This window comes from Cheilinus undulatus, linkage group 3 (genome assembly GCF_018320785.1).
Source record: "Cheilinus undulatus linkage group 3, ASM1832078v1, whole genome shotgun sequence".
Classification (NCBI taxonomy): domain Eukaryota; kingdom Metazoa; phylum Chordata; class Actinopteri; order Labriformes; family Labridae; genus Cheilinus; species Cheilinus undulatus.
The window spans coordinates 46,810,425-46,835,471 of NC_054867.1; the positions used below are offsets into that span (position 1 = coordinate 46,810,425).

The 25,047-nt window shown below is 38.2% G+C and overlaps 2 protein-coding genes across 3 annotated transcripts; one reads left to right on the plus strand and one right to left on the minus strand.

Moving 5' to 3' along the window:
* Positions 1-1,622: 1,622 nt before the first annotated feature.
* On the plus strand, positions 1,623-11,838 carry zgc:158258 (uncharacterized protein LOC791186 homolog). Its single transcript, XM_041783334.1, has 4 exons — positions 1,623-1,687; positions 7,100-7,254; positions 8,918-9,113; positions 9,229-11,838. The coding sequence occupies exons 2-4, from the start codon at positions 7,150-7,152 to the stop codon at positions 10,365-10,367; spliced, it is 1,440 nt and encodes a 479-aa protein (XP_041639268.1). The 5' UTR covers positions 1,623-1,687; positions 7,100-7,149; the 3' UTR covers positions 10,368-11,838.
* A 2,803-nt stretch (positions 11,839-14,641) lies between these two features.
* On the minus strand, positions 14,642-24,335 carry kif17 (kinesin family member 17). 2 transcript variants are annotated; one of them, XM_041783271.1, is made up of 16 exons: positions 24,166-24,335; positions 23,967-24,069; positions 23,616-23,885; positions 23,240-23,386; positions 22,942-23,043; positions 20,931-21,120; positions 18,622-19,074; positions 18,370-18,461; positions 18,072-18,267; positions 17,828-17,916; positions 17,589-17,704; positions 16,814-17,042; positions 15,957-16,215; positions 15,775-15,836; positions 15,571-15,691; positions 14,642-15,494 (listed from the first exon to the last, which is right to left on the minus strand). In XM_041783271.1, the coding sequence occupies exons 3-16, from the start codon at positions 23,844-23,846 to the stop codon at positions 15,304-15,306; spliced, it is 2,478 nt and encodes an 825-aa protein (XP_041639205.1). In that variant the 5' UTR covers positions 23,847-23,885; positions 23,967-24,069; positions 24,166-24,335; the 3' UTR covers positions 14,642-15,303. The 2 variants fall into 2 exon arrangements, with proteins under 2 accessions (XP_041639205.1, XP_041639206.1); XM_041783272.1 differs by having other exon boundaries at positions 23,967-24,181.
* Positions 24,336-25,047: the final 712 nt, after the last annotated feature.

Here is a 25,047-nt window from a genome sequence, read left to right on the forward strand (position 1 = left end):
AAAGAATATAACAGAATAAATATTTGATTAGACAATATGCAGATGGTTTTTGGCCTGCCCACTGAGCTGTCAGTGACTTTTTTAAAGTGAAATTAGATATTGAGGTGCAGTAATGGATGTATTTTATATCATTTTGGCTGCAGTAGGATGTTGCACTAGCTTAACTAAAATGAAAGGGATAATAAATCATGATAAATGGGCCTAAATTAGAGAAAATAATAGTGACCTAAAAGCTGACCTTGATTACATTTATTTAAATGATGAATCTTGACAGCCCAAAATTTCAATAAATAAAAGTTTGTATTTGTAATTGTTCTGACTTTTTAAAAAGTCATATACTGTTTTAAACTTGTCTACTTTCATTGCTCGACCAAGATCTCTTTGAACTGTAAACTGTGATTATATTTATTTTTGTCTGTTTTCTGTCAGAAACACAACACATTTTCTCAAAACCATCCTCTATGCAGTGTACATTTACTAGATATTTTGATTAAGTAAGGGACATTTTACCATTAAAAGGGGCAAGATCTTAATTTCTATATTTTATCATATATTGTCAATTTTAAAGGCAATCTAGAGACTCTTGGTCAAACGTTGGCCACAAAGAGGGTACTTTGTCAAATTTTGCCTCTTTAGAGTGAACCAGTAAGGACTAATTGCCAATTTTGTCCATGTAGAGGGTACTCATGAAGTAATTTGTCAATTATGGAGTATTTGGAGGGCAATAAAGAGGCAATTTGTCAAATTTAACTATTTGGAGAACACTAAAGAAGCAGTTTGTCATTTTTTTTGTATTTAGGGGGCACTAAAAGAGGAGACTTTGTCAAATACTGTCTACTTTGATGGCACTTCAGAGGCAGTTGTTCAAATGTTGTACTCTAAAGGGTACTTTGTGAGATTTTGTCCACATAGAGGGCTTTTATGTGGTAAATTGCCAAATTTTACCCACTGAGAGGGCACCAAAGGTGACATTTTATCATATTTATCTACCATGGGGGTATTCAAGATGAGATTTTTGAAGCATTATGGCACCAAGAAAAGGCCAGCTTCTATAAATGAAAAAACATTCCCAGCATGATTGCAATGTTAACTATAACATTTCATGTTGGCTTGATTTGTGCCTATAAATCAAATCTAAAACATATAAATGTGGACTAGGTCTCATATTAAGATGGATTTGATTGACCTAGCCAAACTGGTTAATCTCTTTGGTAGCTTTGGTTAAAATCTTTAGAAAAGAAATGTTGCTATTGTGCTAAAAGGCCAAGTCATTCACCTATATGCTGTTACAGTATGCTTCTGTTTACGTTGCTACACGGTCAAACACGGGTTAGTATGGCAGCGGTCTTAAGTAACTTTAATGTCACATAAAACGCCTAATGTCAATTTAGCCAAATGTTTAAAATTAGCTCTAATATTCAAAAATTATTCGTTTAAATTTCCTACCAAGTATCCTTGCCATTAGCGTGCTCTATAACATAGCAGAGGTGGATAGTGATTAGCAGATTACAGCAGTTGACGCTGCCATGGCGACGTCTTAAAGAGAATGCTGCGCTCTGATTGGCTGAAAGCTTAACACACAAAGTCCTTCATGCAGGTATCTGAGAGCTGCTCACTCACTCACCGTCTTCACTCGGAGCAAAGAGGCAGAGGATGGATAAACGGCCAGAGCAGGGACAGTAAACAGGTACGTGGTTGATTTAAGCTGTTCATACAAAGAAAAAAAGAACTTTATTGTCATTTATTTCTACCTGGCTGTTTTTAACCTGGGTTTTAAGAAATTTTATTTGCTATCATAACGAAAATGTACAGTCATGTTGAGCTAAAGAAGTAAATGTTAGCTAAGTCAAACGTAAGTTAGGGTGTTTTAAGTTAATCATTTTATTGAAAATGGTCATGACAATCTCATATTGCAGTCATAATAGTTGAAGCAGCTTCTTGGTAATTGAATTGACCTTAAGTATCTTGTGTGCCATATTAGTAGAGTTTGTTTTGCCTTTGCATTAGTTTCAGTCGTCTCACTTGACTCGGGGGAAGATTCTGATATTGCCCATAATATTCCCTGAAAAATATAAATGTTTTGCAACTTTATAGAATCCAGATGATTATAATCGCATTGCCCTCAGAGCCCTGCATAATCAAACTCTCAGGAATCTGAAGGCAAGGCTTGATAAACAAGACCAGAAGTTGCATAATGCTTATACAGGAACTTATTTAGCATAATAAAACATTGGCCAGTTGCTCTTTTATAGCTGCAGTGACGTCAGAAGTGCAACTGTGTTATTGGACCACAAAACAGTTTCACATGACAGATTTGTTGCCTCAGACTCTGAATGACAGTTTGGATCTATATGCCAAGTTTGTCTGTGGCGGTTGCTCCTGTATAAATAGGTGTATCTTTAATACAGATAACAATATAATGCATTGTCAGCGGTGTTTAAGATCTGCTTTCATTAGAAACTGTCTACAAGGGTTAATGACTAACTACTGTCACTTATGTGAAAGGCTTTGGTGGGAAGGGAGGAAGCGAAAGTCAAACTACACGATTGACAATGCAGTACTTTAAAAGTATATAGTTATACCAGAGGTTCTCAACAGGTGGGTTGGGACCCAAAAGTGGGTCATGGAAATGTTTTCAGCTGGTTGAAAAAATGTGCATACATTTATATACTCAATTTATCTGTGATAAGCTGTGAATACTGTTTTCTTTAGTTGCACTCTTATTTATCTTGTTATCTAGGGATAGCAAGGCTATTTTTCCCTTGAAAAAAAAGAGTTACATAAAATTTAGTTAAGCTGTAATAACCAAATTTGATTTTTTTTTTTACCTGAATAATAACTACTCTTATCAGAGAACATTTTAATTGATCTATTTATTCGGCAATACATAGCCTACTTCAAAATATACACCCCTTTTCTTAATACAGCATTAAAATAGGTTAAAAGGGGCAGAAACGGGAGAAAAGGGTAGTGAAATAGGATTTTAAAACGTAGAACGAATTGGTTTAAAATGGCAAAAATATGTTTTAGGCAACAACAATGGGTTAACAGGCAAAAACAGGTTAATAGTGGCCACAAAACAGGTTTAAAAGGGCAAAATGGGTGTAAAAACCGTGAAATGCAATTTAAATGGACAAAAATAGGCCAAAGGAGGCAAAAATAGGTGGGAAGTGGCAGAAATTGGCTGAAGAGGTTGAAAAAAAATTGTTTTAAGTGGCAGGGATAGGCTGAAAAGGAGAGAATGGGACCAAAAAAAGTCGAAAATATAAGCTAGGTGTATATAAGATAAAAATGGGTTTACAGTTGCAAAACATGTGTTTAGAGTGTCAAAAAAGATGCAAAAAAACAGCAAAATAATTATCTTTTACCCACAGGTAATAGGTCCCATAGGTTCATATCAGTATACATAGATGAAAGAAATAAACACACAACAAAAGCATAAAAACACAAATGATAAGTCATTAAAACATATAGAGACATTTGTACCAATGCTTCCAGAAACAAGATGAAAGCCACATTACAATTTCATTTTCTGAATCAATAACTGACATATAAATTTGTAAATAAATATCTCAGTATAGCATGAAATGTGGAGATATTATTGGTAAAAAAACTAACGTGCCTGGCACTCATCCATTGATGGAGTGGTTGAAATTTTGGGGATATTTGGGTTGAGATTTCTCCTGAAGAATGTGGTGTTGAGTCTTGAGGCTAGACCACTTGGAAGATTTTGCTATACACATAGAAAAGTGACATTTGCTGACCAAAAACAGCAGTAGTAATGTTCAAAATCTTAAATTTTGCATTGTTTGGAGTTTCCCGCAGGCCGCAGCAGCTGCTTTTGTAACTTACATGCAAGCAACTCCGATTTTTTCACTTCAAAACACAATAAAGTCAGAGTTTCTCTTTTATCATATTCACATGCTGACCCACATGCTGTAAGGATAATTTCCATGTTGGCCAGGTGGCCGAGGCTTTAAAGTTTGACACGGGTGGGATAACATGACGATGTGCAAATAGTGAACAGGAGTGCTTTTGTGCTTCCAAACCCGTTTCTCTGTCCTTGCCTCTCAGGTGTTGAAACTTATCCGAAGAAGAAATTCTTTCATTAAGATCAGACAGAGCTTTCTTTATACTGTGCCTCATGCTCTATTACTGCAGTTACAGTAGAAAAGTATGCTGTATTTGTCCTCTATAATGTGGCTGTTATGGTGATTTTGCATGCTTTAACAAGCTGTCAAACCACATTGATCTTAAGCAGCCAAATATCAGTGAATGCAACATCAGGGAGTAGTTTATCCTTTATCATTTCATACTTTAAACATGATTAAACATTTCAAACATGAATAATATTATCTCAAGACACAGCAAAAAAGCAGGTCTAGAGGTGGCTATTAGTTATATTATTCACAAAATAATATGATTAGCATTGGCTTTGTTAGATAATAGCTTGATAAGTTAGTTATTTGCATCAAAATATCTGTTAATATTAGTTGTAAACATTGGTGGAATGTAGGGAATAAAATAATGCTTTAACCTATGAAGTAAAGCATTACATTTATGGAGTGTTAACCAAATATAAGCCTTTATCAGTATTTGTAGTGGCAAAAATCAGTCTGCATATGGTATATCTGCAAAAATCCATGATTATGCAACCCTTACATCAATCCAGAATGAGCACAGCACTGAGAAACATACTTTTAAATGTCATCACAACACTACAGTGTTACAGTAGGACAGCGTAGTACAACAGGATATCACATAACTTCCAGGTGATCATTCCTGCTGCCCTCCACTCCCTCTGAAACTGATCCGGCTGAGGAGATTAGGAGTGGCATGCGTGCTGTAATCTGAGTCACATGGAGTGAGGAGGACTAGTTCAATATCTGTACGCTATGATAGCCTGTCTTTTACAAAGAACGAGGCCGTGCAGACATGAGAGAGCTGGTGCATGTAAAACACACCGCAGTGCAAAGAAATGTGAAAACCTAGAAAACTAGTCTAATGAGTTATATATTGTCTGTCCATGTGAGCATGTGCTGCTTTTGAAGACTGACGAGATTTACTAATCAACCCTTTATATTACTGTGATCGTTTGCAGATGATACTGTATTCTTTTAGATGTATGCTCATTCAGCAGCTGACATATTTTGTCACATTTAATTCTTGCATCCTTGCAACTTGGATTAAAAAATTTATGTTTGCGAAGAGGATGAATTACAGGCAGGGACTTTTTTGAAAGCTTATCACTAAAAATTTTTAGATTTCACTCATCTAACCCTCCTTTTTATTGCCACAAGCAACCCTAACAACAAATGTACATAGCCCTATACAATCTATATTGAAAGTTAGGCCATAACGAAGAACATGGATGATTTTTAAAACAATTTGAGGACGTTTTTTATTCATCTTTATCAAAAGAGTCTTAAATGATGGGTTTAAGTTTTTGACCAAAACCTCATCAAAATGCCAAGAAAAAGGGCTCTTAAACTGTGTTTTGAACAAAGACATGTCCACTCAAAGCAAACAAAAGTACCAGGCTTGGATGATTATATCTACTTATACAATCAAGGACTACTTTAGGTGTTATTTAACCCCTATACATTTTTTAATTGCTTAGGTTTGGAACATTGAAACAAGCAATACGTACAATAAAAGTTTACCCATGTTTAACATAATTATTTACATGGGTATGATAGTATATGAAGTCTACATTTGTGCACATACAGAGGCTTGCAAATATATATTTTAGCTGACTTCTAAGCAAATCTGTTTGAGGGATGGTACAAACAAAAAGCACATGGTTAAAAGCAAAGCAGTCATTCAAAGTCGTTGATCAAGATGTTAAAAAGATTTTTACAAATGCATAAGGGAAAAGCAAAAGCAGGACATGCATCCATGTCATAATTGCAGAAGAAAACCTCCTGCCCTATGCTGATCACAGTGTTAAGTAAAGATTATTCTGTTTTAATCCTGGGTTGACATAACTGGGTTATCTTTGCTTGTTAGAAATAGTTAAGATTTAATCCTGAGCTAACAGTAAACACAGATGAACCTGATCTGGATGTGACCAGCTAACTACTGTTCAAAAAGATTTGTTATAAACAGAAAGTACTTGGCTTCATGCCGTATTGTTAGGCAATGTCTTTTAATATGATGGTGACTTTTATTTCTAGGGGACTAATTAGAGAGGAAGCCAAATTGTATTTACAGCTACAAGATCATCCTGTAGTAAGAGATAAGGAGTAGTTAAAGGCTGCTAAAAGCATCCTCAAGTTTCAAATTACAGGAAAATCAAGGACAACTGTTGCAATACTCTGTGAGGTTTTTACTCTGTCTTCACTATAGCTGTATGTCTCCTAATGGTAACCTTCTGCTGCCTTTTCTAATCAGGTTAAATGGTACCCAGTGTCTAAATAATTGAGGTTGTGTGCATAGCCTGTAGGTATGCATGCATGGTGCTCTGATGGCTTTTCCATAGATGTTAACATATTTTAAAGATGTTCCAGCTTGCTGAAAATAAAAGGTTTAACAGATCTCCTAAACAATTTCAAATGTGCTAATCTAAACAGGTTCATACTTTCTCAGCAAAACATGATTTTCCTGTGTTTTTATTGGCAGACAAGTGGAGTTTTTGTTACCTTGGCATGGAAAATAGAAAAAATTCCTTGTGTGATGTTTTTTGATCTGCTAACTTAACATTGTAAAACAATTACTACAAACCAATAATAATTCAAAGACAGAGCATGTAAAATTCACATAAACATCTAAATTAATTCAAAAAGCACATCTAAAAATGGCAAAAAGCTGAGCAAAATTCTGTTGAAGGAAAAATTAAAACAACAAAAACACAATAAAACTTATGGCTAGTGTAAAAACAGGACATCAAAAGTTTAAATATCAAGAAGGGGATAAAAAGTTTTCTCTCAAGCCGAGCCAAAAGCTAAATACAAGCAGTGTTGAGACAGCTGAACGTGTCAAACAAAAATGATCTCAACATTAAGTACAGCCACATGGTTAGAATGTGGTAAATGGTAGTTTCTACTTTCTGAAGAACAATTTTACTCTAATTTAAATGCCCCATGTGTTCTCTCTTCAGTGTGATACAAAACATTTGTACCACTGACCTCGGACCAGAAGGGCCCTAAGATGCCTAAAAGCGATACCTGGCCAGGTGGCGTTGGATTGGACACTATGGCTGGCATGGACAGTGCTGGGAGCTGTGACAGCGTCGTCAGCGCCAACTCTGGATTTGTAAGTAACCTAACCTCAGCTGAACTTCAGGATCTCATTAGCTCTACTGATGTCACTTTGTGGACATCTCATTGAAGAATTCTTTTCAACTATTTATTTATAGGCATTTTATTAAAGATCAATGGTAACAAGTAGAATACAAATCAAAGAAAAGAAAGAAATACAAAAGAGTGATAAAAATGTTTAAATAAATCAAATATTTGCTATTAAAGGATTAGTTCACCTTTTACATTTATGCCACTTTTTTCCACCATTACTCTCCCAGTTCTTTACGAAGCCATATGTAGACTAGGGCATTTGCTTCAAAAGATGCTACAGCGCCAACAAAAAAGTCAATAGTAGGACCATTTTTTCTGAAGCTAGTGCTATATAATGGCCTTTTCCAGCTACCAGAAGGACCTTTAAGAGCCAAACATCATCTCTATTAAGTCAGTCAGGGATATGTCTGACAGCGAATCCCAGCATTTTTAGATAACTTTTGCCACCTGCTTTTAAAATAGCTGCATGAGGGGACCCTCCACATTCCTTCCAGCAGTAGAGATAGGTACCAGTTTGTTTAGATATTTCTTTAGGAATGAGTAAAAATGTATCAGGTTTTTCCAGGAAAAGTCTGTCAGTGTCCAAGAGTTTGTTGAAGAGGATTTTATCTCCCATGCACACTGCCTGTAACCTGACATGCCAGATAGACTCATACATTTCATACAGTATACACATGGCATGGTACCTATTTCACATTCATCTGGGAAACCTCCCATACAAAGAGTTTTGGGAAGGGCAGGACTTAAAAAAAAAAATCCCAGAAAATGATTGGACAGACATTCTGTCCATCACATTCATTACCACCCAATCAGAGTGACAAGACAAAATGAGATGGCAGGTAAGTGCTGTCATAGTTGACAAATGATGGAGCTTGTTGGTGGATGAAACTCAAGCAGAGGTCAGTTGAGAGAGGAGCAAAACCATCTCTGCCAAGAAGAGCTTTCAGTTTGGTTCTCTGGCATGCTTTCAGTAAAGAGATGCTGTCCAAATCTGATTTGAAAAAAATGTTGCCAAAGCTACATACAACTAAACTGTGCTTGTAACTATTAACAACTTGTTCGAGAAAAGAGTGAAATCATCTTTTCTGACATTTAAAGGTGTTGGTGTGATTCAATGCTCTTCTTTTGATGAAGAAATGTGGTCCAGTACTTTTAAAACTAATGCCATACTAAAGTTTTGCAAGGTTAGACACATGGCTGAGAGTGGCCTAATGTACGGTATGAGCACTCAAATACAAGAACGCATAACATTTATTCATCTTGTCTGATTTCACCTTGAATAATATATAGATGTCAGAATTCACAATTTTAAGTATTAACAGACAAAATGTGCCATGCAGAGTGCTACAAGCAGCCTGCTACACAGCCCAAAAATGGACTTGTTTTTGACATTGCTCAGAGTTTAGGCAATCACATTTCCAGGGCAGCGGAATATACAAATTGTGCATTGAACAAGTCTATATTGCCTTTTTTGTGATGTGATACATTGTACAGTTTACTTTCAGACCTTTATTACAGCATAAGTTGTGAGAGCATCAACATTTGGATACTTATTGGTGACTCTTGAGTCAGAGCCTTGTTGGAGAATTTTTGCCTAAAGAAATGCCTACTTTTATTCATTTTAGAGTGATGACAGTATGGAGCACCTTTCTGCCGAGGAGAAGGCCTGTCTCATGTTTTTGGAGGAGACCATTGAGTCCTTGGACACTGAGGAGGACAGCGGACTGTCCAACGATGAACCTGAACAACTTCCCCTTCCTGGCAACCTTGCAACCAAGCTGGCTGACCTCTCAGCCTCCATGAACAAGAGCAAGCTGAACAGTGAGTTAATCACTGGACAGTAATGTACGATTAGCTTAACAACAGTCAATTAAACAATTTGTGAAGAGATGCTTTGTGTTTCTATAGATAAACATGGGCTTTTTCTGTCTTATAGGTCCACCTAAACATTCCTTTGATGAACCTAAAAAGGAAAATTGTGACATCAAACTGCTGCAGAGCTACCTGGTTCCTACACCTCTTGTTGTGGCAAGCAGCGCTCCGTGTTCTATACCCAGTGCTAATCCAGGTGTCCCCACAGGGAAAACCCTTACCACTAAGCCTCAGGTCACTCCTTCCGGTAAAGAACTTTGTCACAAGAGCATCCAGACATCTGTCGCTCCACAAGTACCTTTGGAAGTCAATGTTGTGATTTCACCTCCTCCCAAACCCAAAGACCAACCAGTTAAGACCGCCGAAGTTCCTTTACCAAGGGGTCCTCTGTCCTATGAGGCCCTTTTTTACCTTCGCAGGAGTGCCTCAGCAAAGAAGACACCATTATGTCCCAAAATTGATCATACTATTGAATCAGATAAGCAACTTCCTGGCAAAGTCGAAGCCCAAAACCTCAGCCATCCTACAAAGTCTGTTCGATTCCACCCAGAGGTTTGTATATCGAAGCCAAGTCCTCCAGTTGTGGCCCCCAAACCTAAGAAGATTCCTGCTAACATATGTTTGAAAACACATAAAGAAGCATCCACAGAGGTCTCATCCTACAATATCAAGCATGCAAAAGATCCCAAGCTTGTGAGAATGGAAGCTTTGCAGAAACTGGGCCTACTTCAAGAACAAGAGCTGGAAAATCAAACAACAGCTCCTCCTACATCATTTTCTTCATTAGACCAAACTTCCAATGGATTTACAAAAGGTTCCTCCAATGGTAACCCATCAAGAAGCCCCTCGTTTAGTCATCTTCAGGAGCATGCAGAGCCCAAGACCAAATCTCGACAGAGCAGTGCCAGTTTCCATCACTACTCTAGACACGAACAAAAGCATGTGTCTGCTTCAAATCCACCTCAATCCAATGGAGTGAAGGCAGCTGGCCTGGAGCGCTCTTATACCGTGGGAAACCACAGAAATGGTGGAAACTGTACCAAACTGCTAAACAGTGCACCCACCAAGCCAGTGAACAACACTGCAGTTCAGCCCGTACCGGACAAAGCCTCAAACACCATCCCCTACACAGTGATGGTGGTGCCCGGGATGGGAGCAGATAGAAGGGAAGCACTGCGAAAGCTTGGACTTCTCAAAATCTAAACAGATGAACGGCAGAAGTGTACCTTCTCAGAAAGAGCTTAAGGGTACCATCAGATTAAGAGTTGGAGCATTAAGTGGGAACTTGGCACTCTGCACTTTGGTAGACTAAAGCAGAAGATAATGACGAGAAAGACGAGTCACTGGCACTTGTAATATAGGTCGCTGTGACTTGCCTGGCTTTCTTTCCTTTATTTGGTTGGACAGCTGAAGAGAGACAGGAAATATAAAGAGAGAGCAAGTGGAAAACCATGCACCAAACAGAATTCGATTCTGAAAAATTCCATTGAGGAGTGAAGCCTTTGCACATGTTCAACCAAATGAGCCGAACCAGTGCCCATGAAGGCAGCTTTTTCCCAACCACAAGGCTATTTTTTGGATCCTAAAGTATCTGAAAACATTAACAGAAACCTACAAATATGAATGGAAATAGACTGTTTTAATTGATGTCATCCATTTAGAATATCTCAATGGATCTGTTGTGACAAAATTATGGTGATAACATACACAAGCAGCTGTTAATATCGTCCCTTTCTCATTTCACACATTGGCTATTGTCTGACATATTTGCTATAAAGCCTCTAGGAAACTGCAAAATTTGGAGTCTTTTGGTGTAGCTGGCAACTATTTAGAAAACCAAAGAGAGGAATCCAAGACTTCCTCTCTCTGTGCTACTTTCTGTTTATAGTTTCACTGATACCTTGAGATATGACAATAAGAAATGTGACTTGAGAGATGGCGTCCAAAACAAGAAAATGGATATTACAAGGACATGTATACCCAAATCAACAAACTTTCACATATGAACTTCAGACTCTGGGCACTGTCCGGACTTGTCCTTTCACACATGTAGCACTAAGGAGGAGATTATCCTTGTCTGACGCCCTCTGATCTACTGGAATTACGCTGTTGGGTTTACTTGAGGGCTGACGTCTGAGTAGAAAGTGCACACTAAGGGGAAGGACTCATCCATATTTGGTAAACACTAGTACATATATTTGAAAGCTAGCTTTACAAGCCTAGAGTAGCTTAACTCAAGGAGAACAAGATCAAAAACCTTCCCAAACTTTGCTGTGAATGCTCCAGACAGCTAGCACCAACATTCAAACTTCAGCGCATTTGGACATTGCTCAGACTTTGGACCAAGGGAACCCAGAATAGTCTCAAAAATTGAAGTCAGAAGTGCATTGCATGTGTAAAAGGGGCTTTATTGTTTCTGATTGTTTCATAATTCACGGATGTGCCTGTACTTGGATTCGTGAGCACATCCTTGGAACCTTTCTATAGATGTGAGTTTATGCAACTTATGATTGTTGTAAAGTGGTTTGGGGTGATTTTACAGTCTTGAGTTGGTATACGTTGAATATACAGTGCTTGACAAATTTGTTAGACCACCTGTCATATTTGTCTCAAAGACCATCCAGCATCTTGAAGTGCTTTAATGCGGACTCTTTCATTTTCAGTGAGCTCTCCACGTTTTACCATTTTGAACTGGAATGAGGGATTTCAAACTGAATTCACCCAAATTTGAGCTGGCTCACTGGGCTTCTCTAAGAAGTCAGAAATTAATCAAGCATAACATTCAACCACTAAAACTCATTTTTCTGTTCAGGAATGCAAGTAAATAACTATAATTTGACATATTAATCAAGAAATATTAATGCGCTTTACTTTTTTTTCAGGTTTTTTTGTAAATGAGTAAATTTGAAAATTCATGGATACCAATAATAGTTATATTTTAGCATTAAAAAAAATATCATTTGGGTTAAAGAGCTTCTACATATTGGTGTATTAACCATTGCAGAAACATAAAAAATGATTTTGGTAATTACCAATGCTGTTAATTTAGGGCAGCTGAGGCATAAACCTTACTTTGGTTAGGGTTAGGGTGGTCTAATAAATTTGTTAAGCACTGTATCTCTTGTATGAATGATGATTTGTTTCTGGAATCATTTTATACAGATCTGTGGTGCAGGTGGTTTGAAAAATGTGTGGAAAACTGCCTTCTGATGTTGTCTGAACACCAAAGATGATCACCTTGTATGATAATCAATGACAATAATGATTTTTTACCCACATCTAAAATATCTACAGCAATGTCTTTGTGTTCTCGGGAACAGAAAATATGCGTTCAATTTCCCTTATAAAGTTGATTTCTTACAAATATTTACATTGTGTCATTATTTACACTCATATTGGCTTAAATTATTCCTTCCTGCAAAGGTTGGCTCTAGGGATGTGCACAGATAGCTGACAAAACAATTACAAGTCTTCAGAATTTTCTAGTTGGTGCATTTAATTATAGTATTTTGATTTCATATAAGCCAGCAATGTTGGCTAAATGTTAAGTCTAAGCTGCAACACAGCTAACTGCCATCAGCTTTGGTTTTAACTTTGGTTAACTGGCCTGATCTTTACTCTGTTACTTCTAAGGGGAAGGATGGCAGTGGGTGGTTTGGCAGTAATTGGTCTAAAAATAAGAGATAAAGCTGCGTGTAGCCAGTGTCAGGTCAAGCTGGCATATAACCAACCAGAGTGTGCAAGCAATGCTACCATCTCACACTACTTGACGTTTTTCACCTACAGACGCCGTGATCCTGCTTGGTCTTAGAAGATAGAACAGCTTACCATGGTAACAACTGCAGGTAATGTGTATATATGGTTCTTATCATTTCATTTTTGTATGATATCTGCAAATATTGGCTTGAATCAGTGGTAATCTTTCCACTTAGCCCCCAGAATATAATCACATTCAGAAAATGTGCAGAGGACAAAAATATATTGTAGTATTTCAGGCATTATTTTTTTTCCTTTTCTCCCTACAGCTATAAAAAACTTTGTAAAACACTTGACTTTGATAAAGTTTCATCAGGAATGAATTAATGTTTCAATCGTTTTTCAGAAATCCACCTGTCAGGCATGTCTAGCAAATATAATGCATGTTAAACATGTATCTATCAGTCCATTCTTGATAAAAGCTGCTGTTTTCTTTTTCAACATGGCTTTAGGTGTTTTCAGAGCACAATTTTCCTGCTTGGGCTTGTCACTTTTCACTGCACAGCATATTGACATAAAACCCAGTGATGGAAAACATGACAGCAACAAAAAGATTCAGCTAAAATATCTCATTTGCCCCCTTGTGGCTGGATAGGGTATAGGATCTGATTTCACTGTTAGAGGCAAAAAAAAAAGATCAGTACATAAAAAGGTAATTAAGACACTTTTCAGAAGATTTAAGTTTATTTGAAAGTTCAACCCCCAAAGTGCCTATTGAGGAAAAAGATGGCCCTTGAACAAACTTAATTGATGACCCCTGACTTAAATCCTAACAACACACCATCATGGCAGTTCATTCACTCTTCTATTAAAGGGTGTAAAAGAAACATGTTTCCCACTCTGAAAACTACTTTGTCTTGTGCATCTATATTTCAGGATAAGATGAAGCCAAATCTATGTCTTTTTTAATAGGGGTCATGAGGGCTCAGCTTTTTTAAGTTAGCAAATAGAGGGGCCCCACTGCCTAAAATCTTTCCATGAATTTGTTTGAGAAAAGCATGACAATGTTTATTACAGTTAAACTTCTTAAGCTGCACATCTTGTGAATTATCTTTTTTGTCATTTGAAATCTGATTGACTTGAGCTCCTAACAGCTATCTAAGTTGTTTAATAAGGTCCCAGAGAGTCAGAACAGTACAAAGCAAAGTGCCTATCATTCAGTCAAATGCACATCCCTTCAAACCTGCAGCCCCCACTGACAGGCTGACTATCAGTCACACTACTCATCTTACACAGGTCTCAGGCAATCAGCAAACCTGCTCAGCAGTTCTTCCATTATCCGATTATATTGAGCCTTACCTCTGTGTGAACTTAGAGGGCCAGTGTTTTCCTCTCTGTTTCCTTAATAACCCTTCACATGCAACAAGTCTAATTCCTCGGACTGACTTATGTGAATGTCTATTGAATGACTGGTGTTATGCAACAGTGTTAGAGTGTGTTGATTATTGTAAGGGACGATTACAGTTGCCCTCTGCAGTGTTCTCTCTCAATGAAGCGAGGAGTTTGCTTAATGGCCAAGTGTCTGTGTCTAGTATGTCTGTGAACCACCAGTAAAGGGTGTCGAATTTTGAAACTGACACGGCTCTCTGCTGGTCATGAAATCAGGCCAGAGCCAAAATTGGAAATATGATACTCGGATAGAAAAGTGAGCAGCAGGAAGGATTGAGTTTATCAGTAAAGACACAAAATCATCTGAGGTGTTTGAGATTTTATATGATTAATGTGGATACAAACTTTATCATGGCATTATTTTAACTTCATTTGTACTATTAAATTGAAAGGTTGCATTATCTCAAAAGCTGAAGTTAATGCACACCACAACGATGACCCCAGAGGTCTGTGTAACATAAAGTAACCGTTGACTACTGTCAACACTGCAACCTAGACAACGTCTCTCCTGACCTATCTGTGAATACGCACCGAGACAACAAACTGGTCTAACATGAGCTTTTCTTAACTGTTCATCATAACACTCCAAAAAAGCTGAGTTTAAAAGGCTGTGAAGTAATAAATCCAAAAACCCAATAAAACAACTTTATCAGTTTTATTTAGCATCAACTGGAGATTTTAAAAATATCAAAAAATAGCTGGTTAAAGTAGTGGTTTACAATATGGGACAGTGAAATAGATTAAAAGTTAAATATAAGGTAGTAGGAGATTGAGCCTCACATTACAGGAATCATATATTTTAGAAAGAGTGCAAAAATTGAAGTTTAGTGTCATACTGTAGGTAGTATTTGGTTCAAAGTAAGCATTTTAAAAATAAAACTGTACCCATCCATAAAAGGTGCAACCTGCTTTCATATCCATTTACTTGCAATGACAGATTAGGTTAACTTATAACAATGAGTTGCATTAATGTTCATAGGAATTTCCAGTACAGTCAAATTCCTTCACTGTAGATGTGAGGTTTGCTTTTCTTGCGCTTCCCCTTACCATTGCATGCTGGGATGCCCAACGACTCGAGGCGAAAAGGGCGTGGAAGGACGGAGTCAGAGCTTAGAGGTGGGTTCATGGCGGGACTACTCACAGAGAGGTGGGCCACCCCGTTAACCAACGGAGGAGAGCGGATGACTGCGGGAGAAGAGCTCCATTAGAAGGGTGAAATGATTCAGTGGTTAATGGATCAGTCTACAGGTCCTGGTTTTACCATGAGCTTTGGTAGTTTCCCCTCCTAGCAGTTGGCTCGCTCTCTTTGACTTGAAGTAGCTGCTGGCGATGTTTTCACTTTCACTACGGTTCAGCATTTCCTTATATCTGTCCTCCTCCACCTGGAAAAAAAACGCATTTAGGTTCTGTGCTGTCATTTTAGTGTGTATAAGATGATACAAGCAAAAATGCAATACAAGCTCACCACGGTTTGGTCCAAAGAATCAGCCACTGAACCTCTGCGTGCTGAAGGTTTTGGAGCTACTGCTACAGGACAGAAAGATAAATAGCCCACAAGGATTACTCTCCAAACATTAAAGACCTACATCCATTCTGAAAACTTAAAAGCTTTATTTCAAATCTGTTTTATATGCATTCGCTATTCACCTGAGGGCAGGGTTGTTTTCTGCACCATCACATCAGGCAGCCTCCAGGTAGTGCTGTCCTCGTCCCAGACAGCTTCTTTCTTCAAGCGGTCCAGGTTGCTGTAGTTGCAGTCACGGCGCACCAGGGGCACCATTCGCTCCAGCAGGCCCTGCAGTAACTGACCCTCCCTCTCTAGTCGCCGAATGGTTGCCAGGTAGTCGTTCCTCTCCACCTCAAACTCAGCCTGCAGGTCACGGATCTCTAGTTTGGCTGCTTTCAGCTGCAACAAATTCACAGGATTAGACTGGTAGAGCCTGACATCAAGACATCATCCAGGACAAACGTAACATCCAGCATCATTTGGTACCAGCCCTGCAAGGTTTTTTGGTATTGCTTAAACTCTTATGTGCATTATGTGTTCACTCTATATGTGTAATGATGCGTCCCTCCCCAAAGGCTCAAAATAAAAGAGCTCTTCTTCCAACTACAATCCATCCATGATGAGAAGAGAGAAGAAGTCTTTAAAAAGACCATGCTTTTACTTATAAGGAGGACTATGGAAGAAAATGTGCAATTATAAAATATGTTGGCCTGTAAGGGTTGCTTGAATTGAGGTGACTTTAAAACATTTTATGTCTTCTGTCAAAATTAACAAGGTAGTTTTGCTATTAAAATTAAAGATTCAAACATTCAAATATTTCCAGATTAATTAATATGTTTTCAAAATTAAATTTCACATCAGTAAAAGGGCTTTTCTGCATTACAATGAACGCATATATTCCCTTTTATGTGACTTGATCCATGCATTTTCAATCACTGTAACCTTCTGCATTTACCATGGTTTCTGTATCATTTATCCTGCTGCCCCTCTGACCTACCTTTCCCTGAACCTTGACCAGCATTTGGCTTTTGGCGTGCACCTCCTCCTGGATGGAGGTATAGACATTCAGCAGCACATTTTCACTCTCTTCCCCGCTCTCTGACAGAGCACGGATGAGATGCACTTTCCTCTGGTCAGCGAGGTTCTTCCTCTGCCGGTGTCTCTGCTGGAGTTCCTTGTTCCTGGCCTGCTCGCCTCCCAACACCTCCTGCTCCAGCTGCTGCAGTCTGTGGAGATGAGCATGAAATCAAGATATAGCTAGAGATCACAAACTATCCAAATAATACAGTTGCTCTATGGCCTCTGATACAAAGTTTGGACTATAAATCTAAAAAAGAAGAACACTAAAAAATTACTTTTATTAATAATACAAAGTGTAATACTACAGCTATGAGAATGCTATGAGAACTCTAGCATTTTTGCTCTCAAATGATGAATGGATTTGTTGACATTTTAAATGTATTTTAAATTGATCAGGTCAGCTGACCAGGCATATACAGTCATGGATGAAAGTATTGGCACCCCTGTGCAACTGTAACTGCCTGGCCAAATCTTTAACACGTCTGAGTCCTCTCTTGGAAGAAAGAAAACATTAATAATTTATGTTATTCAGTCCTTTCATTCCTCTAATGTACCAGACCATTATGCTTAAATTCTGTACTTAATACTGGAAAGAAATAATAAATACAGACTTTACAAAAATTAAAGAAAGACATTTAATATTAAGTGCATGCGAGATGATAATCAAATTTGAAAATTGTGTTCCCACAAACCTTTCCAGGACATGTTTCTGGTCCAGAGACCCTGCAGTGGTGATGTCAGGAGAGTCAACAGGCCCGTCTCCCTCTGGATGTTTCTGGACATCAACTGTTGCACTAGGTGCAGCCTGCTGGCTCACCAACATGAGGAAAGAACTCCATTAAGTTTGTTATAATTTATAACTGCATTTAAAGAAATCAGTTCATAGCTATTGCATATTTGATATGACAGCAAATGGTGCTAGTAAGAATACCTCAGCTGGGGAGGTCTCTCTTATGGAATCAGTGCTGTGTTTGAGCTCTTCACCAGCCACTTGCGTCATACAGCTAGAGCTTACAGATGCTGAAGACAAAACATAAAAAAAAATGTGTTTGAGTAAAGAGGACGGACACTAAAAATAACTCTTGATACACATTGCAGCCATGAACAAAAACCCTTAAATTCTCTTTTTCTCCAGATTTTGTTGAGAGAAATGATTGGGTAACTCCAGTTCTCACATTGTTCTTTCTTTGAGGTGGATGATTTTCCACTCTTTGTGACAGAGCTCCCTCTGCTGGCTCGGGTCTTTTCCAGGTTACACAGCTTGGATTCATAAGAGGAGCGTAGGGCAGCTATGTCTTCCTGCAGTTTAGCCTTGGATTCCTGCTCTGCATTGTAGTCAGCCTGCAGCTTGGCCAGCCTCTCTTCATACTCCTGCAGAGACAGCAGAACACAGACCCATTAATCAGCTGGTTCTTGTACAGTGCGTGTAGAGATGTGAAGTGATATATGAGCGTGGGAACAGCTCGCAGTTGCCTCTTTAATCTTCTCTTTCTCTGCTTCTGTGGTGGACTGTGGCCTTGAGGGAACAGTGGAGGATTTTTCATATGACTGACCAGCCAGAAGAGCTGCATGATAAAATGACAGACAAAAGAACAAGGAGATTTTTTAACATGACTGATAATAAAATTCATATCACAAGAAGTAGATTAAACAACTTCCAAAGCAAATGGAAAACATGAAACATGAAAAGATGTTTTTAGGGGTTAAGTTATATAGTTAACCTACATGCAAGATTAGCAGTGCCCAGCTGGCCTGAGACGAGAGCCCTGAGCTTCTTGATTTCCTCCTGATACTCTCTCAGCAAGGCGTCTTTGGGGTCCTCATTGATACGAGGCCTGTTCTGGATGCTCTTTGCCCGGTTGGCGTACCGCAGAGTGCTTAGGCTCTCCTCATAGTTGTTGTCTGCGGGGGACAGACAGGCGATCATAAGAGTACGTGTGTTTCCTCCCAGGGAGTCCTGCAGCAGCCGGGTCAGTTTGGAGTCTCGGTAGGGGATGTATTTGGAGCGGCCGTCCACCAGGGCTGAGATGACATTGCCCAGGGCAGAAAGGGAGAGGTTGATCTTGGTGGCCTCACGTAGTCGCTCACCAGTAGCACCAGTTTTAGACTGGCGCTCACTCCCTGCCAGGTCGACAAGGTTGAGTTTACCGGCTCGTAGATGATCCTGGCCGGCTGCATCTGGAAATATGAAGTAACAAAATTTAGCAAGAATACAATTTAAGCCAAGAGCTTAACTACAGGGAGAAATTTTGGATTTTATGAATCTAATTAAATTAACCCCTTAAAGCCTTTTGAATCATGTTTGATACATACTTTTATGATACCTCTATCTCATCAACAGGGGTGATAAATTACTAAAAAAAAAATTCTGAATACAATCTGATAAATGATAAAAATGCCCTCAAGAGGATTATCAGTTACCAAAAACTCCTAATGTATCAAATAAGATACAAAAAAATATATGTTGTATTTTATGGAAATCTGGATTTTTGGGGATTTCAGTAGAAAGTAAATTAAACATTTCAGTTACAAAAAAGAGAATTTTCTTGCTATAATTTGTGTTTTCAGGCTTTAATGGGTTAAACCATATAGCATCAATGACTAAAATAGTTTGAGCTGTTCAGTGGCACTTTAAATTATTGCTAGTTTCTCTCCACAGGTAATCTGGCCCCATAGGGAGAGATGAGTTACCAGGTCCATGTACATTTAGCTCTTAAATTATTTAAGCATAATCTACTGTTTTTAGTAAAAAAAAAAAAAAAAAAAAAAAAAAAGGAGAAGTTTGTGACAGTACAAGTAGATAAAGACATAACCTTCAAAATAAAAGCACAATATTGACTCTTAGCCTTTATTTCCCAGGCTAAAAAAGGCTTCAAGACCCACTTTGCAGTCCCAAACTACCAGTCAAGAACCAGGGGTGTCAAGCAGCTGACAGTCATAAATTTAACCTACATTTGTTATTTTGTTGTTTCTCTTGTCCCTCTTTCAGCTTTCCCCTCTTCTCTCTTCCTGCTTCTCCTCCACCCCCTACCAGTTTCCAATCCCAGCATGGCTTCAGCAGATGGCTGTTCAACACGAGTCTGGCTCTGCTGGAGGTTCCTGCCCGTTACAGGGAAGGTTTTCCTTGCCACAGTAACCATACTAAATACTGCTAATACTAAGCTGATGCCGATTAGCACTGGGTCTTTATAATAACACGTCTAGAGCTGCCCTCTTTGTTAAGTGTTTTGAAGCACTATACAAATAAAGACTGACTGATTGATTGACTTTGTAAATAAAGTTGACTTGACGTATAAAAAAGTATAGCTATTTAATATATTTCTTGACCTTCTTGGTAAATTATATTGTTTTCTTAAATGTTTTAAAGTGCTGAACTTCTTTAATCATTCATAGGTTCAATGCAAAATATGCCTGTTGCGTATTTTGTACATTTTGGCCGTTATTCATCCCAAACATTTATTTATTTAATTTTTTCTTCTCTTTGTGTGTAAACATTGTTTTTCTCTCTGTGATTCTCCTGTAAGGCTGAACAATTTTGAAAAAATATCTAATTGAGATCATTTTGACTTACTGCAAATTCAAAATGAAATATTGTATTAAAGGAAATTATTATTTTATGTACTTCACATTTTTAATAGGACAAACATATAAAAAACAAGAGAAATTGGATTACAAACTATTTAAGAAAAACTGACATTTTAATGTCAGCATCATGTAAAGAACATAACATATCTGCTGCAAAAAGGCACTAAACATTAATAAAGTATTTTGAAACATATTTCAGGTTAAAGAAATGTTGCACCTTCTGCATTAAAAAATAATTGCAGCAGGACATACTGCTATTTAATCCAAATCTCAAAAAATTGCCCACCCCTACTTCAAATATCTAAGTCTAATCAGAGACTGTTATCTAATGAGCTCTAGTAGGTTCACATGCTCCAACAGGCACAGGCTTCTGCTTCTGTCACACACAAAACAAGATATGTTTCATCTTGTTTCAGGTGTTGTATCAATATCTATAAGTATGTGTTCACCAGTGCTGCAGATCTCCAGGTGGATGGTGAAGATTGAGTGCGAGCGTGAGGAGTCTTTGTTCATCAGTGTGTAGCCCACTGCCCGGTTCCTCCAGCCTTGCTCTATGATCCTCTCACACTCTCCCACACTGTGTACGGTGTGCATGGAGAGGTCCCGCACATACACCCCACGCTCCGGATGCTCTTTCAGCTAAAAAACAGACACACACAATCCAGATCACTCACCTTGTTCAAACACCTTGACCTTTGAGGAATCACAAACCACTGTGCTTTGAAATCACCATGGAAACTTTTACAATGTTGTGTAACGCCTGAGCAACACATTCAATGATGAGGAGAGCTGTGATAAACTGGTTTTATAATGATTGTGCTTGGAAAAAAAACAATAATCATTTGGGCCACTAATGTTACACCGAGCAGCCTGATTTCTTTTTATCTTTATAGACCTTGACTAACAAGATTTTTAAGACTGATTCATATTTAAGGAGGAAAAACTCTCTAGCATACCAAAATGTTGAGCAAAAACAGTGATTGTTTGACTTACTTAAGCATATGTAACATTATTCTGAAGCATGACCAAATGTCAGTGCTGTTGAAGACATGTCTGCTATGTAAACTGTGCAACAACTTTGTTTTCATGGACTTTTCTATGCAACTTCATTCACAGGTACTTTTATTATTCTAACACTGAAATGCCCCCTTGGATTAACAAAGTATGTCTGAATCTAGTTCTACAACCCCAATTCCCCAAAAAACTGGGGCGCTGTGTAAAATGTCAATTTAAAAAATGCAATGATTTGCAAATCTCATATTTTATACACAATAGAACATAAACACCAAATCAGATGTTGAAACTGAGACATTTTACCATTTCATGAAAAATATTAGCTAATTTAGAATTTTAATGTCAAGAACACATCTCAAAAAAGTAGGGACAGGGCAACACAAGGCTGGAAAAGTGGTGTAAACGAAAAACAACAAGAGGAGCATTCTGAAAGATGGAAGGTCCCTCTTCTTTTTAGTCCACAGGACATGATGTCCATGGCTCCCAAAAAGAATTTCAAATTTTGATTCATCTTATCACAGAACAGTTTTCCATATTGCCTAAGTCCATTTTAAATGAGCTTTGGCCCAGAGAAGATGGCAATGTTTCTTGATCATGATAACATATGGCATCTACTTTGCATGAAACGACTTTAACTTGTGATCGTGGATGTCACAGCCAACTGTGTTGACAGAATGATTTCTGGAAGTGTTTCTGAGCCCATGCAGTGAATTCCAGAACCTAAACGTGCCTGTTTCTAATTCAGTGCCATCTAAAGGCCTGAAGATCACAATATTGACCTTAAGCTTTATTCCTTGCACACAGATTTCTACAGATTCTCTGAATATTTTGATGATATTATGTTCTGTAGGTGGTGGGATATTCAAGTCTTTAAGATTTTGTGTTGAGGAACATTTTTCTGATGCCCATTTTTACTTATGAGAGACTCTGCCTCTCTAAAATGCTCTTTTTGTACCTGGTCAGGTTACTGAACTGTTTTTTTTTTCCATTAGTACCACTTATTTTTTCAGGCATTTTGTTGCCCTGCCCCTACTTTTTTGCAATGTGCTACCATCAAATTTAAAATTAGCTGATATTTTTCATGAAATGTTAACCATAAAGCATCAATGCTTTATGCATCAGTGCTGAAATGTCTCAGTTTTAACATCTGATATGTATTTTATGTTCTGATGCGAATGAGATAAGGGTTTATGAGATTTGCAAATCCTTGCATTCTGCTTTAATTTACATTTCGAACAGTGCCCCAACTGTTTTGGAAATGGTGTTGTTTATCAACCAAAATCAATTTCCCTACATTGTCTTAAAGAAAAGGTATCATCCCACAGCATATCAGTAACTTGTATACTGATATAGATTTTGACATATCTGTGATAAGCCAATACCATCTTTAATTATTGACCAAACAAGATATCATTTTAACTCTTATTCAAACAAAAATAAACTTACCTCTAATCTTTGTTTGGTGTCACTTCCCAGAAGGTCTCGGATTTCTTCATTATAAATCTCAAGGTAGGAGGCCCTCACCAGGAATTTTGTATTTTCTGCACACTAGCTTGGCCAAAAAACACACACTGTATAATTTATTTTGAGCTTAAAAAAAATCTCAGCCAGAGACTTGAATCGCAGGAGTAAAGCAGGTATATATTGTATCCAAGAACCAGAGAAAAACATTCACTTCATTAATTTTTCAATTAAACCTATTACTTTAAAAGATGGCTAAATAAACAGCAGTAGTCCAGCATACCTGAATACTCTCAAATATATGCTCGAATGCTCTTGGAATAACTCCTCTCTGTGCGGCAGGCTCTGACACCCCCTGCATGGTGAAAGATTTCCCACTTCCTGTTTGTCCATAGGCAAAGATTGTGCCATTGTAGCCCTCCGTGACACCCTGTGAAATAAATGAAAAAATGTTGTAGAATTCTGTGAACACCCTGCTGACCTTAAACAGTGACTGACAGCAGACTAATTAGTAAATAATGAGGTTTGCAGCCTTTAGCAATAAGATATGTTGTAGGTCTGGTGGTGTCCAGTGACCAGAAGCCACATTTGAATGCCTTAATCTATATACATTAGATGAAGCAAACATAATAGGGGCTATATTGTTCCCATGAGCTTACCTCAACTAAAGGATAGGCAATTTCATTGTACATCTGCTCAGTGGTTTGGTCAATGAAGTAGGTCCCATCAAAGGTGAACTGTTTGGGAGGCTCATCCACTAATCCTGGCTTCTCTATGAAGCACTGGCAGTGATGCAGGTCCATGGACAGAACCATCTTAGAGCAGAGGGTCTTCTCCCTGTCATTTAGGGGCCTGCACCTGACCACCACCTTCACTGACTCTGACCCCATGGTTCAATTTTCACTCCGCGACAGTTTTTGTAATAGACACTAAGAAGAAAAAAAGGAGAAACGTGTTAAATGACGTTTTTCAAATACGTTTCAATAGTGCTAATTCCTCTCTGTACCTACCTTCATAGTCGGATGGCAAGCAGCTGACTAACGGCTAACTGTAAGCTGACATTCCGGTTATACTCCACACAGCGGGGCAGCAGGATATCAAACAGCAGGCAGTCTAAAATTTCAAGCAAGTTAAAGACATTTAACTTAAGTTAACCTCAAATATCTCCACAAACAACAGTGCTTCTTCTTTAGTGTCGGTACAGGTCACCTGCCATTCTGCTCCACTTCCCATAGCGTTACGAAGTTGCCAAGCAACCGTTAAAGGATGAAACGGCCACAGACCGGCGGCCATCTTGATGAGGAGGGAGTGAGGTCAAAGTTGGTAGAAAATCAGTATGTCGGCAAGACTTCGATTAATAACACTATATTTAAAAAAAATGTTGCGTATGAAGTAGTTATGAAAAAAAGTCAAATTCGGTAATTAGGAAAACAGCAATAGTCCCAGGAGGTACTGTATGCACTCATAAGGACACTGAGCTGGATTAGCATGGATGACTAATGGAGTAAGTTACTACATAATTTAAGATACACATGTCAACGTTTGGTTGGTTTACTTATGTCAACATGTTAGCTAACCAGAGGTTACATGTTTAAAAGGGTCCAACATCCAAGGGGGGTGCATACAGGCACTGCATAGGCACTGCATTCAATGAAATACAGTAGTTTGGGCAAGGGCTGAGCGGTTTTTCCCCCAATATTGCAGCTGCGATTTAATATGCCAATATTCCTCATCTTTTGTGTTTTTCAACAATTCAAATAAATCATTCCATATTATAGCCTACATTCAGCCAGGACACTCATCATACAATTAATAATTTAATTGCAAAACAAATCTACAGTTTTACTTGGCAGAGAAGGCTCTGCTTAAAAAATGCTTCTTGGGTTAGTAAAGCAGCATGCTTAGACTTTGCAGGAAATACATGGCTAGAAATCCCCATATAGATACATACTTTTCTGACAATTTGTAATGAAAACAGAAGCAATCAGTCCATAGTACCATGAATCTGAATATGAGGATGCAACAACCTTTATGCTATAAAGGAGGTGGCTGGGGTGGAGGAGTTGAAGCTGGCTGTCAGCTGATCGCAAC